At 39.2% G+C, this 13,900-nt stretch overlaps 1 protein-coding gene across 3 annotated transcripts in view; it reads left to right on the top strand.

The window, feature by feature from the left end:
• Positions 1-2,614: 2,614 nt before the first annotated feature.
• The window catches only part of RASSF6 (Ras association domain family member 6), a gene marked incomplete at both ends in the record, with an annotated part of 37,118 nt that continues 25,832 nt past the window's right edge, over positions 2,615-13,900 (top strand). For 2 of the 3 annotated variants that reach the window (XM_081304326.1, XM_081304325.1), the window contains one exon: positions 2,638-2,702. In XM_081304326.1, coding sequence (XP_081160452.1) covers positions 2,638-2,702 — 65 coding nt within the window. Of the gene's footprint in view, positions 2,703-13,900 lie in introns of all 3 variants that reach the window. The other variant, XM_081304327.1, reaches the window with a different exon arrangement.

The following is a 13,900-nucleotide window of genomic DNA, read 5'->3' as shown; positions in this document are numbered from 1 at the left end:
GTCCATCGCTGCCAATCTTCACTTTGTGATGATAAGAAACTTCCATTGATGGTTCTTCAATTCAAAATATCCCCAGTGTTAGATGAGGGCTTTCTCTCTGGTTCTGAAGTAGTTTCTTCTAACTGTGTCCTCACATGGTGGAAGGGCAAGCCAGCTTCCCAAGTTCTGTTTTCTAAAAGGACACTAATCCTACTCATCATGGCTTGGTCCTCGTGACCTAGTCACCTCCTAAGTTTTCCACCTCTCAATGCTATTGCATGAGGGATAAGATCTCAACATATGACTTTTGGGAGACACAGACATTGAGACCATGACACAGAGCAGTCAGTTAGGAGGAGGCTGGTACAGTAATCCAGGAGAGAGAGGATGGTGGCTTGGTTTAGTGTGATGGCAGAAGAAATTAAAGCTTTTTAATTCAGGTTATATATTGAAAGTATAATTAATAGGACTTACATTTAGATTAGATTCTTCTTTTGGCAAAGAAAGGGGAAAAATATCAAGACTGAATCTTAGTTTTGGTGCCCAATTGGGTAGATGAAAAGAATTGTGGAGGAGGGAATTCTGGAGCATGGGAGAAAGTTAGTGGTTCTGTTTCGTCCATGCTGCTCTTGAGATGCCCATTAGACATCTAAATAGAGATTAAGAGGATGATGAGTGAGTCTGGAACTCAGTAAAGAGGCTGGGCTGCAGATGGATTCGCTTCCCTGGAAGAAAGTGTAGAAGAGAGGACAGAATGTATCTGAAACCAGGCAGCATGTAGCGACTGTATAGAGAAGTGAGCAGAGGAGTCTAACATGTTGAGCCCTGTGAGAAATCAGAAAATAGAGCAGCAGGGTCATTATTGCCATTTTGTCTCAAAAGCCTCTAGAGGAAAGTGTTTCAAAGGGAGAGAAAAAATCAATCTCATCAAGTGCTTTGGTGAGTCAAAGAAAATGAACAATTTGGCAAAGCCTAGGCCATTGAAATGTGGGAGGAGAAATGCAGGGAAGATAAAGGAATAGATGGTAAATAACCTAGATTGAGGAGGGAAAAGGTAGTGTTTGGGATTTGGGATCATTACTGTGGGGAATCTAGCTATGGGGCATCTATAACCCTTTTTGTGGGTTATTATAATGACAAATTCTAGGAACAAGGTTAGAGAAGGACTGCATAACTAGACATCCCAGACCAAATCCTGTCAATGAATGAGATTTGTTGGGCTCATGGACTCTGCTGTCCCAGGGCAGTCTAACCTGCCCTTATGGCTTCCAAACTGCAGAGTTGCTTTGGCTAAACTTGTGACCAAGTCCTTAGTGAGACAGACCCCTGGCAGTGATGTGCTGCCAAAGAGGATGGCATTCCCAAACAGGGGAGCACCACTCTTTGAGCAACAGGACAGCAATAAAGAATGAAGTTAAGCACAAATCAGTAATGACGATAATGGAAAGCCAAAAGTAGAAACAACAATGCAGATAAAAAGGCTCTGGGGAGACTTACAGAGGTTCCACCTGAGTGAGGACCAAAAGGAAGCAGAGGCTGGGTTTTCAGGGATTAGGACCTTCCAGTGCAAGAGGAATCCATGAGAGGAGACTCAGTGGTGTGAAATCTCATTTGAATATGAGGCCTGGCATTGAAGGATGCTTCAATTTTGAGTGTAGAAAGGAGGGTTTGGGTAGAATAACAGAAAGTTCAAATGGCAGATTGAATGAATTAGGCTGAATTTACTAAGAATGAGATGCCAGGGAGGTTTGGGCCCAAAAAGGTGATATGAAGAGCAGAATGGTAAATGCATAAAAGGGGACTCCAGTCAAGCATTCAGCTCAGAGGCCTGGGGAGAGGAACAAAATGTTATAAGGAAAAAGAGACCTCAGGGGTTAAATGAGAATAGCAGAATTGCTGCTCTTTTCTCTTCCTTCCTGGTATCCACTCATCTTACCAAACCAAAATAACCTGATTTGAAAGTAAAAGAAGGATATTCTGTACACGCACCTTCTTTTTCTGGACTTTCCTCTCCATCGCACCTTTTTATTCTAGCTATGTTTCCTATGATTCTGTAAGCTTGGAGCAAGGATAATTCAAAGTTAAATTTCTGCAAAAACTAGAACTAGAAAATATTTTGCTTAAAATTTCTGACCACACCCTAATGCCATTTACATGAACTCATAAAGAAGGAGATTATTCACATCTGACCACAGTTTCCAGAGCCTGAAGGAGACATGAGGATATTATATCATCTTTAATCAACCCTTCGAGTCAGAACTTGATTTTAGTTGCCTGGAAACTTGAAATTGTGTTGGGCTGACTAGGGCAGGGTCCAGCTAGTTTGGGCTAAGTTGCTGTAATTGAAGGAAAATGCTCCTAGAGATTCATACCCAAGAGGACTCTTTCGAAAAATACATCAAAAACCAAATTGCCCAGTCCTTCCCTTCCTTGAGCAACTGCATCTGTAGTTTTTCAATTTACACAACACGTTTTTCTCCTTTTTGCTCATGCATGAAATATCACCTGAAAGCTCCCCTAAATAGTCATATAAGCTAGAGACACAATCAAACATTCAATTTAAGTAAGAAACTAATTTATGAATGCATCACAAGAACAAATCATTAACATTATTCTTATGGTTAGGGTATCCTCATACCATCTCAAAAGGGGGTGAAGATGACTATGATGGCCCACCAGTACCCTTCCTGGATCTTCATCAATGAGAGGACGTTCATAACCAGGTAACTATATACCTATATTATATGTCATCCTGCTCGACACTTACCTGCTCAGTGAATGGGGTTAACATTTTTTGTTATTATGAAGACTACAAGGGGAAAAGTTTTGGGATAGAAGTAATATGGAATATACCATTCAGAGTTGTATAAGCTTGATAAATGATTAACAAGATCAACAGAGTCATCACTTGAGATTCTGGATAAGAAGTTGAAAAAGTATATTCCTACGACCACTAAACCATACTCTCTTGTGGAACAATCCTTCATAGTACATTAATGGTGGTTTTGGTTCCATAAAAGTTACATTTCTGCTTTAATAGTTGCAACGATCTTGAGAGCAGGATTAAGTGAAGGCTCCAAGGCTCCTCATAAAAGATACATCCAAAGAATTGGCTCTGTGGCCAATAACATTGTGTTCTCTCCTGGCCTCTCCCTTCCTTGCTCCTCAGGACACACTTCTTTTTTCCTGGTTCCTACTGGTGTGCTGGTTATTTAATATACAGGTAACATGCACAACTGTTTTCTTATGCATGGTTATAGCATCTTATGTTGCTCTGGAAATAATAGAGGAAGGGTTTTAAAACTTTAAGAGCAAAGATGAGTACTAAACCTGGCCAAGCACAGGTAAATACTTAGAAAAGAAAAAAACAGTCAAAAAAAGAAAAAGAAAAGAAATAAAGAAACAACCATGACCAAGTCAAACAAGGGATGGGAAAGGAAATAAGGCCAGTGGAACAGGGAAGTGGGTGCTATTGACGCAGGATTGGGTGCTAGGAAAGCAGAGGGAACAAGGAACTAATATGGTCAAAGATTTAAAGAGCTAGAGGACAAGGGTGAAATGTGAGGGTAGGAAGAAGACACAAAGTGAAAGAGAGGATCCCTTTATTCATTCCTCAAATACTTACCGACTGCTCACTGCAGAGAGATACTTTTCTGAATCTGAATATTCAGCAACGAACCCAACAAAACCCTACTTTTAGGGAGTTATATTTTGTGCCCAGGAACAGGGGGATATAGTCCATATGAAGGATAAATGCCGAAAGTTGTGAGAAATAAAAATGAAATAGTAAAGGGAGTAAAGAATATTGGATTTAGCCCATGGGAAAGGCTCTGTGCTCAGGCCTGAGGGAGGAGAGAGCATTGGAACAAAAACTGCAGGTATGTGGCTGGAAGAATTCCAGGCAGAGGGGAGAGCAAGTCCATAGCCCAGAGGCAGGTGCATATCAGTGAGTGTTGAGGAGGCCAATACAGGGAAACTGAAAGAGAAAGACCTTAAGGGAAAGTGAAGAAGGTTTGGGATAGAAGTAGACAGAGACAAAATGGGGCCGGAACATTGGAGTTTCATAGACCATTATTTCATAGGCTATTGACCTTTCTTACAAAATAAGATAAGAAGCTGAGGAAGAATATGAACACATGAGCGACAATACCAGTGTGGCTGCTGTGTTAGGAACACATTGGAGAAGGAGCAAAGGTGGAAGCAGAGAATTACCATGGAGCTGATAGTCCAGCATAGAGATGATGGTAGCTTGGACCAAGGTGGCAGCAGTGGAAATTGAAAAATTATATATATGGTCAGATTTTAGTCAGCCCTTAATAACCATGAGTTCCACATCTGGGAATTCTACTAACCTCAACTTAGAAATATTAGGGAAAAAATGTGTCTGTATTGACGATGTGCAGAGATTTTTCTTGTCATTATTTCCTAAGTAATATAACATACCAGCTATTTATATAGCACATTTATACTGTATTGGGTATTCTAAATAATTTAGAGATGATCTCAAGTCTACAGAGGTTGGTGGAGGTGATGCAAATTCTACATCAGTTTATGTCAGAGTCTTGGGCATCTGAATATTTTGTTATCTGCTGGGGGTCCTAGAACCAGTGCCCTGCTCAGACAGAGGGACAGACTATATTTTAAAGGAAAGAACAATAGGATTTCCTGAAAGACTAGATGTGAGATATGAGAGAAAAAGAATAGTCAAGTATGATTGTAATGATTTTGGTATAAATGAATGGGGTAACACTTTCTGATATTATGAAGACACAAGAAAGAGCAATTCTGGGGTAAAAGACCAAGAATTCCTGGACATGCTACATTTGAGATTGAGTACAATCACCAAGGGGATGAGTGTGAATATGAAGATTCAAGGCCCAATGTTAGAAAAAGCTGAAATGAAATTGGAAAAGAAAAAACAGAAGGTGAGGCAGAAGAGCCTCCAGTGAAAAGTGGACAGAATGAATGTGGAGACTGGACAGAGAGGAAGAGCAAGTGTAGAAGGTAAAATAGAGAAGACACCACTTTGAGTCATCAAGGAAACCCAAGTATTGATGGAGATTCGCAAAAAGGGAAGTTGAGGAGATGGGCAGTTGAAAGGCAGAAGGTCAGTGAAGGTCACAGTTGCATAAAACAAAAGAAGGGGGACAGAAAGGTGCTGGAAAAGACTGATGGTCCCCTTCCCTCATTGCCTCCTCCCAAAGAGAATTACAGAAGGAAGAGAAGTGCCTCTAAAGATACCGTCTGCACCTGTGTTCCTTGTTGCCTACAGGTTTTCTGTGAAATTAAAACAAATTTACTCCACTGACGGAGAGGGAAGTTTGGAGAAGAGACAGTATGTAGCCTTAGAGGCAAATGAACAACCTGTGTAGTTATTTTCCTATTACGCAGCTCTGCTTGACTCAATTCAGCTCACAAAAGTATGATCCCCACCCCTGCCAGGACACTGCTACACCAAGGCCATCCCTCTTGGTCTGAAGTTATCATCTTTTTCCCTCAGTCTACCTCAGCTGTGATATAGTAGCTCTCTACCTTCTATCCCAAGGAAGCAAAGACTTCTCTCAGTTCCATAGACCTTTCTTATTGAAATTGGAACCTACTCTAAACTGGCACTAGGCAGCCCCAATAGCAGTCCTGTTCCCTGGCTGCGCTCATTGGCATTTCCATGAGCAAAGACCTCTCTTCCCTGACAAAATTCCAAAGCAAATGTGGCAGAGAAGCCCCTATGCCCTTCCTGACTCTTGTCTGCACCTGGGGGGTCCTGATTCTCTTAATCCTGGCCATTTTTATGTGTATGTTTATCTTTATTCTCTAGATCCCTGGAGTTCCTTCATCTTCAGTTTCTCTAGACCAACTTCATCTTTCATTTGTATTGAGCTACTGGTTCTATTCTCAATGGATTTATAAAAAATTTCATTTGTAGCCATGACAAGCCAATGGTAACTTGTCATTCCCGAACACCACATTTCCTCCTTTTGTTTACCTGTGTAATATAGTGCGAACTTATCTCTTGCTTCCACTGGAGTAGACACATATCCATATATTGGTAGTCACCATGTCATGCAAAGCATAACATCTTTCTTACAAATTAGCCTTAAAACCTTATATAAAAGTCTAATTTTTAATCTCGAGAAACAATTTTATAAGTATTTTCTGATAATTAGCAATATAAGAGAAAGAAGACTTAACACATTTTGAGAACCTATGTGCATTCCCATTTTATTCCTGCAGTAAAATATGTCCCAGTGGACATTATTTGGAGGCTATTTCCAAAGAACAATCTGAGATCAGTGACCTTTATTTAGTGTCATATTCTAAATTGGCATAATGAAGGACTTTTAGTTTGTCTTCTGTAATCCAGAGCCTCTTTCAGGCTCTCAGATCCATGTGTCAATTAGAGCTCCAAAGTGAAGTAAAAACATCGTAGCATAATTCCCCAAACACCAGACTTGAGGACAGTGTTTCTGCAGTGTGGTCCATGGCACCACTTCCACATCAGATGCTTGCTAATGATACAGATCCTGGGCTCCATTCCCAAATCAATCAGGTGATGTTGATACATTCTGAAGTCTGAGAACTTCTCAGAGGAAAAAAGGATTAAAGTTCTCAGAACTTCTGACCTCTTGACATCAACAACATTCCTGGAACCAGAAGAAATCTCTGCAAAACTTTAACCAGAAATTATAACAATGCCACTAGCCAATTCTCATACCCAAACTACCACAAATCTTGCAAACATCACCCCGCTCCAACACACACACACACTCATTTACTTTTAAGTAGTTTTGCAACTCTCTATGTGTACTGTTTTGTAGTAAACAAGGTAGAAATGACCAATTTATTAAGGTATTTTCATTTTTCTGCACAAAAATACAGGAAAACAACAGAAATTAATAGTATAATCAAATCTATGTAATTGAAAATTTCTTTCAGCAAGTTTCATGAGCATTATATATTATCATTAAGTTAAGAGGTCCTGATATTAATGGCATTGTAGGAAGCATAATATTTGTGTCTTACTCCTGGATGGGCATTCTCTGAGGGTAGAAAGTTCCTGGCTGAAGGGTGTTGGCATTGGTTAGCTTCATGCTTAAGTGACGAAGATTCCACTTGCTGTTTCATTGCCTGGAGTCATCACTGCTCTGCTGCTTCAAATGGCAAGTACTCTAACCTAAAAAAAAAAAAAAAATTGGTTCTGTGTATCTGCTTTCATAGCATTTAATTTCAGGTAGTAAGCTGAAATCAGGGCACAGGTGCATGAATGCTAGCTCTGTGTTTAAAAAACAAACACAAAAACAAAACAAAACAAAACCCAGAAGTTCCAATCCAGTTTCAAATGCACAGATCTGATTTCACTCTCAGAACTTGACTTTTTCTGCTGCTTAGGAACATGATATAAACCCTTGGAGGTTTGACTCTTCTGTCAGCAGCTTGAAAGTCACACATGCATTCCTGTCTTTAGTGAATACATTTAATTAGCATGATGTAATAAATTTTAGCAGAAAGTGCTTTATTCCAAACAGTTTATTTTCCCAAGCACGTTGGCCAGAACTCTTTGCTGAAACAAAAGAACCAGCCACCTGTACCTCAAAGTACAAATTAAACACAAAGAGCCAGTGTTCAGGAGGCCACCTCCTACCTTGCCCTTAGAGCCAGAGGGCAGCATTTGGCAGGTTCCATCTCCAGGGTCTTCTCCTGATCAAAAGAATAAAAGCAAACTGTTCTGGAGTCAGTGTCAGCCAGTTCTGAAGGTAGGGTTATGAAGAGGGCATCACTGTCCTGCAAAACCTTGGATCTCTGTCTTTAACGAAGCTAGTGGAGACCTCTCTGACATACTTTTATAAGGAGTCAAGATTCAAAATAAGCCAGAGATAAAGGGTCTGAAACATGTGCTTGGAACTGTTTCCTTTTAAATTTAGGTCTTTTTTCTACATGAGGAACTGCTTTTTTAAAAATTTATATTACTCATATCTGGTTATCCAGTGAAAATAAATTATAAAAAGCTGGCTAGCACATGTTACTATGTCATAGAAAGTCAATAATATCACCCACAGATATGTGGGAAAAAGATATTATTAAGCTTTCTTTATGTCCAATATTTTCCAATAAACATATTGTCAATAATCATTAAAGATAGCAATATGACAAAAAACTATTGTATAATCTATTATTCCCAGTAAAATTTACCTACTACACATTGCCTATGTTATCACTTTAGTCAATGGAAAAACAATAGCTCTTTGCAAGATGGATGAAATGTTTCCATAGAAAGTCTGATGAAGTTAAAATTCAAAGACTTCAGAGTATATTACATGTATGGAATTCAACTGAATTTCTGGATGTGTCTCTACACTGATTAATTATTTTTGACCCTATTAGTAGGTCAGGATTCGTTTTTCTATACTTTATTCCCTAATCAAATGATTTTTGAGAGCATATCATAAGCCAGAAACTGGACCAGAATTCAGTTTTGAGAAAAACAGACAAGGAGCCAACTCTTACAGAGTTTACAGTCTGAAGTTGCAGATTTCAGTTTTGAGCTTCTAGCAGAATCATCTGGAGAACTTGTTAAAATAAGGAGTGCTGGGCCCCATCCGCAGAGTGTCTAAGTTTGAAGGCCCAAGACAAACTGAGATACATATTCTGAAGGACCCTGCCTAAACAGAGGGGTCTAGAAATTTTGTTTCTACTGAGATCTGAATAGGGAGGGAGCTAACAAGGTTCAAGGGAGCTGGTGGGAGTGCATTCCTGACACCGGGAAGTCTCCCTCTATTCCTTATGATCCCAGACCACAGAGTTTCAATGAGTAAAATGTGCCCAGGCTGGCCGTGGTGCAGGACACAAGGGAATAGCTCTTAAAAGATGGCTAAATAGGAAGGCAGGAGAGGGACCACTCAGGGCTTTATGTGCTGTGAAAGAATTTAGGGGGTTTGTCCCAAGAGCAGCAGAAAGACTTATGTTTAAGGATGCTAAGCAAAGCAGATGGTGTGATTAGACGTGTTGTGTATTCTCTAGATATAACATAGGCAATAGATGGAGGACACAGAATAGAAACAATGGGTTGATTAATATATTTTTTTTGTCAGAAATAGGAAGAATCAGGGGCCAGAGTCATGGACAGCAAGGCAAGAGCCAGTGGATGGAAGAGGCATGTGACAGTAAAGCTCCTGTCTCCAGCTCGTGCTCACACTGATGACCTTGAGAATCACTGGCCACTGTTGTGTTAAGTAACAGTCCCAGAGGTCCATGAGGCTGGAAGGCATATCAGTAGAATAAGTGAAAGACTTCATTAAACAAAAGAGGCAGATCGTTTCCCCTCCCAAGGGAACAAGGGGCATCAGACTGTGAAGCCAGACAGTCATCTTCTGCCTGCACAATAGCCCTAGCTCTCCATATGCAAAGGGTGTTGTCTTACAGCATGCTGGCCTCTGCTTCAGCAATAACTAGCTCTGTGTGGGGCATTTCTGTTTACTTTTCTACTGGCTTTAAAAAAGATCTAAAAGGCTCACATTGGAAAAACTTAAAATGTAAGAGTAAACCATGGAGGAAAGAGAAGCAAGACCTAAGTACCAGTTAGGTAGCAGTCTACTTGCTCCATTCTCCCACTTCTATCCTCTACACAGCCAGTCCAATCAACTCCACTTCCAAAATCCAACTACCTTTCACCGTCCATTCCAAGTTGCTGTTATCTCTACCATTCCCTGCCCCTGCAGACCATTCTCCCCCATAGTTCAGAATCTCTCTCTGGGATGTAAATCACATCTACCTTCTTAAACTTCAGAGGTTTTCTGCTGCACTTGGAGTAAGATGCAAACTCCTTGTGTAGGCTCTAAGGCCCAGAGGGCCTTTATAACTTCATCTGAACCACTTTTTACTTCTTTCTTTCCTTCAAACATGCCAAGCTTAGTCCTGCATATAAGACACGACAGTTCCATCATCGCCTGCCTGGAAACTCTCTCTCTGACTCTTTGTGGCTGGCTCCTTTCCATTATTGACATTCCAGTTTAATATTTCAGACTTCCTCTAAAATGTCACCTTCCTTAGTGCTATATCACATAAGCCTGTTTTATTATTCTCATCAAATTTATTCCTCTATAAAATTGTTTATTCTTTTGTTTTCTTTTCTCATCCTCTTTTAGAAAGTGAATCTTATCACTGAAGGAGCCTAGATTTTTTTTTTAAACATTGCTGTTCCCTAGCATCTATTATATTGTCCGTTATATAGTAATTCCTTAGTAAAATGCAGTTGAATACAGATGAGTATGGAAATGACTAGCCTCAAAGAACTAAGCATTGGTATGACTTCACATGTGTCTCCATGAATGAAATACTGTTACAACATAAAGGGTGATTACCTACATAGTGCTGCTATTCTAATGTAAGAACAAGTTTCTACATTAATTACTAGTGTTCATTTTAGTTCTATTTAGAATGACCACGTATCTAAAACTGCAGTCTGTCAGTAGAAAGCTTCCTGTCTCTTAAAAAAAAAAATATATATATATATATTATATATAATATATAAATAAATATATATATAAATAAATATATATATAAATAAATATATAAATATATAAAAATACATTATATATATATATATATCTATATATATCTATATATATCTATATATATATATATATATATATATATATATACACACACACACACATATCACCTAGTTTCTCAGTGACCTGAGATAGAAAAGAGTAGAATACAAGTGTGGCTCCTGAACTAGTAGCACCAGAACCCAGCAGACCTGTTAGAGATGCATATTGTCAGTACCTGCCTCAGACCTACTGAAACTAAGGATGCAGCTCAGCAATCTGAGTTTCAATAGCCTGATGCTAGTTCAAGTTTGAGAACCATGTATCTAACTTGAGTAGATGTACACCTAGAATTCATGTTGTCTATACATTCAGGGGCACATTATGCTCCTGTAGTTTTCAAATAGGACTTTCTTACCCTCTGAATGTTTCTCAATCAGTTCCCTCCAAAACAATCACCTACAACAAGAAACAAATTTGCATTTATCCAAAGTTCAAGTTTCTACTTTGGATTACTATCAAAATATAAAAATTGGTACTGATTCATGAATGTATCAGGGCCATGAATCAGAGCTTGCTTCTGCCTGTCTGGGGCCAGGAGAGAAGAGGATAGGGCAGAGCCTTTCCTCACCCTCTTTCCTGTCCACTAGCTTTATAACCTGCTCTGAGGACAAGGATGTCAGCTGCTTATGGTAACAGAAAAATGAGGTCTGATGTGGCAGCATCTCATTGCATGTGCCAACTAGAACAACAGGTTGTGCATTTAAAATATTTTCCCTTAAACTTTAGGAGACAAATATTAAGGGAAAGGGAGGAGATAAGTACATCCTCTCATTTAAGGTTGACAAGCATGTTAGGTGCTAAAATATCAAATTCTGATATTTACCTTTATGAAAGGGTCCTCTGAAAAATGACCAGATATCAGATCTGGAGTACATTTCTGCTTTCTTCAGAAGCACTAGCATTAAAGAAAAAAGTCATGCTATCTTTGTCTCTTCATTTTTACTCCCCTGTCCATGCCTTACTAACAACTAGTTACACTGTTTCAATTTGCTATAACTCCTGTCCAAGTAGGAGTTTACATAAAAAACCATTTTGGGTATTTGTTTGTCTGCTCACTAGAGGCTAGGGCAGATCACTTCAAGTTTCTTTTAATACTGGGGCCTTCTTCCTTAATCTTTAATCCTTTTGCTCTTTCTGAGTCCTAGGAGTTGAGTACCTGAGTGAAGAGGAGACTCTGTCCATCAGTTGGCCCAAACGCCATTTTCTACAGGGGCAATCTTGAAAAAATGAATGTCCTAGAAAATACAAAAGTTTTAAAATGACCCTAAGCAGCCAGAGAATGTTTATGTGTTGGGAATGAGACAAGTATGGTTTAATTACCTTGTTGATTAGATCACAAATAGACTGCAGGAAATCCCCAGGTTCTTTTTCTTGACAGTCATCAGCACTGAAGGAGTTAAAGTCTAAGGCTAGAAATGCGCAGAAGGGCAGAGTAAACAAATCAAAGGTTTTGCCATCCCAACCACCATCATAATTAATGATACTCCAGCAGAGTTGCTAGGAAACTTCCTTTTTCAAAGAGGCAGCCCCTTTGACACAGATGCCCCTCTCCTGGGCTTTGAAGTCAGGAAAGTTCAACAAAATGTGTAGCTCCCTGATAATTTAGGATTTGCATTTTTACTTTGGTCAAGATAGCCCTCCCCACTCTAACTTCTCAGTTTTCAGCCTTTGGAATCCAATCCCTTCATTTGCAATGGAAATGTGAATAACCCACTTGGCTGGCTGAGGAAGGTCTCTGCCCAGATGGAAAACATTCTTCCTGATCAGTGGAGCCTGGATGAAGCCAAGGGCAAGAAGATCCGTGCCACAGCCGCTTATAGAAGAGAGGCTGCCAACATTTGCAATTTCATTTCCAAGATTTGAGGGGACAGTAATGAAGGATAAAGAGGGAATGCTGCCTCTGCTTGCAGACATCTGTAATGTGGAATGAGGGCTTGTCTTGGCAAATGGCTTAATGACAAGGCTTTATTTATTCTTTTCTGTTGTCCTGATTCCACCTTAAAAACATTTAAAAAGGCAAAAGTTTGTACTGGTTTTTTTGGTTGTTAAATTATGAAAAAAATACAAAGAAAGTGTGACATACTTACTACATAGTTTGGAAAGTATACAGAATTACAACACACAAAAATCAAAAACCTTGTTAACTTTACTTGTATAGTTCATAGTTATTTATAAAAACAGAAAATTTTAAACTCAGCTTTTGGTAGCTAACATGAAATTGTTGAATCATCTCATTGCTAAAAATTTAACATCATGAACAAAATCCAGGGCTGGGGGGAGAAAATCTAAATGTGCAAAAGAATAAGTAAATGTTTTATTTTGCCTTAGTTCTTTTTTTTTTTTTTAATTTGTTGATACTCTAGGAGAAAGTTTTGGGTTTCTGCTCTAAACATGGCAACACACACAGCAGAATGCTGTTCCTATTGCTGCTGTCACTATGTAGCTCATCTTGAACCATGAACATTTTTTAGCAAGTCTCCAAGAAGCAGAAGTAACAAACTCAGGAAGGACAGCCGAGTGTAGCAAAGGCGAAATATGCCTTTGGTGGCCCTGGGTAGTCATATTTTCTCCTGAAGATTATTTGCATCATTCAGCAGCCTTTGAAATTTGTGTTGAGTTACCTACCACATGTGATATTTGTGTTTTGCCCATAGTAGGTCTAAATTCTTAAGAATCAAGAGTGGAACAGTGGTTTTTAATTTCAAGGGAAGAAATAGAATTGTCATTTAATTATGTTGCTAATCATAAAAATAAGAGGAAAAACTCTTACTACAACTGATATTTGACATCTGTCTATCTGTAGATGTGAGGCATAATTCACTTCCATTTATCATCATGTCCCATGCTCATGTTTTTTTAACAGGTTTATAAAATCAAATAAAAATTGTTTCTTCTAGACAGCTAAATAGCCTGAAAGAGATTGGGGAACTCATTTCTCACTAAATGTATTATTCATGGCAAACATCAGAATGTGGTGGTTCCCATCTGTTGAGCAGCTGCATTTCAAGCCACAGTACAAAGTACACCTGAGCATTTTATGGTTTGTTCTGGGTCCACTATTACTCATTAAAACCAAACAGGAGCTTAAAAGAACAGAGGCTCTGGGATTTCCTCCATCCCTCCCTATACCTGCCACCCAGTGGCAAGTCTCTCCTAGACTAGCTCTCTGCAAGAGGCTCTGATGAAGAATTCTGAACATCCATCAGAATCCTCTCCTGTACAGCCAGTGTCAGAGTGCCAACTTCTATCCTAAGAGAAGCTTATGAGTCTGTGCATCATTTAGAAATTCAGTATATATGGAAGTTTGGCATTCC

Source organism: Spermophilus citellus, assembly GCF_964194105.1.
Source record: "Spermophilus citellus genome assembly, chromosome: 8".
NCBI classification, from domain to species: domain Eukaryota; kingdom Metazoa; phylum Chordata; class Mammalia; order Rodentia; family Sciuridae; genus Spermophilus; species Spermophilus citellus.
This window is presented reverse-complemented; position numbering and strand designations above follow the sequence as displayed.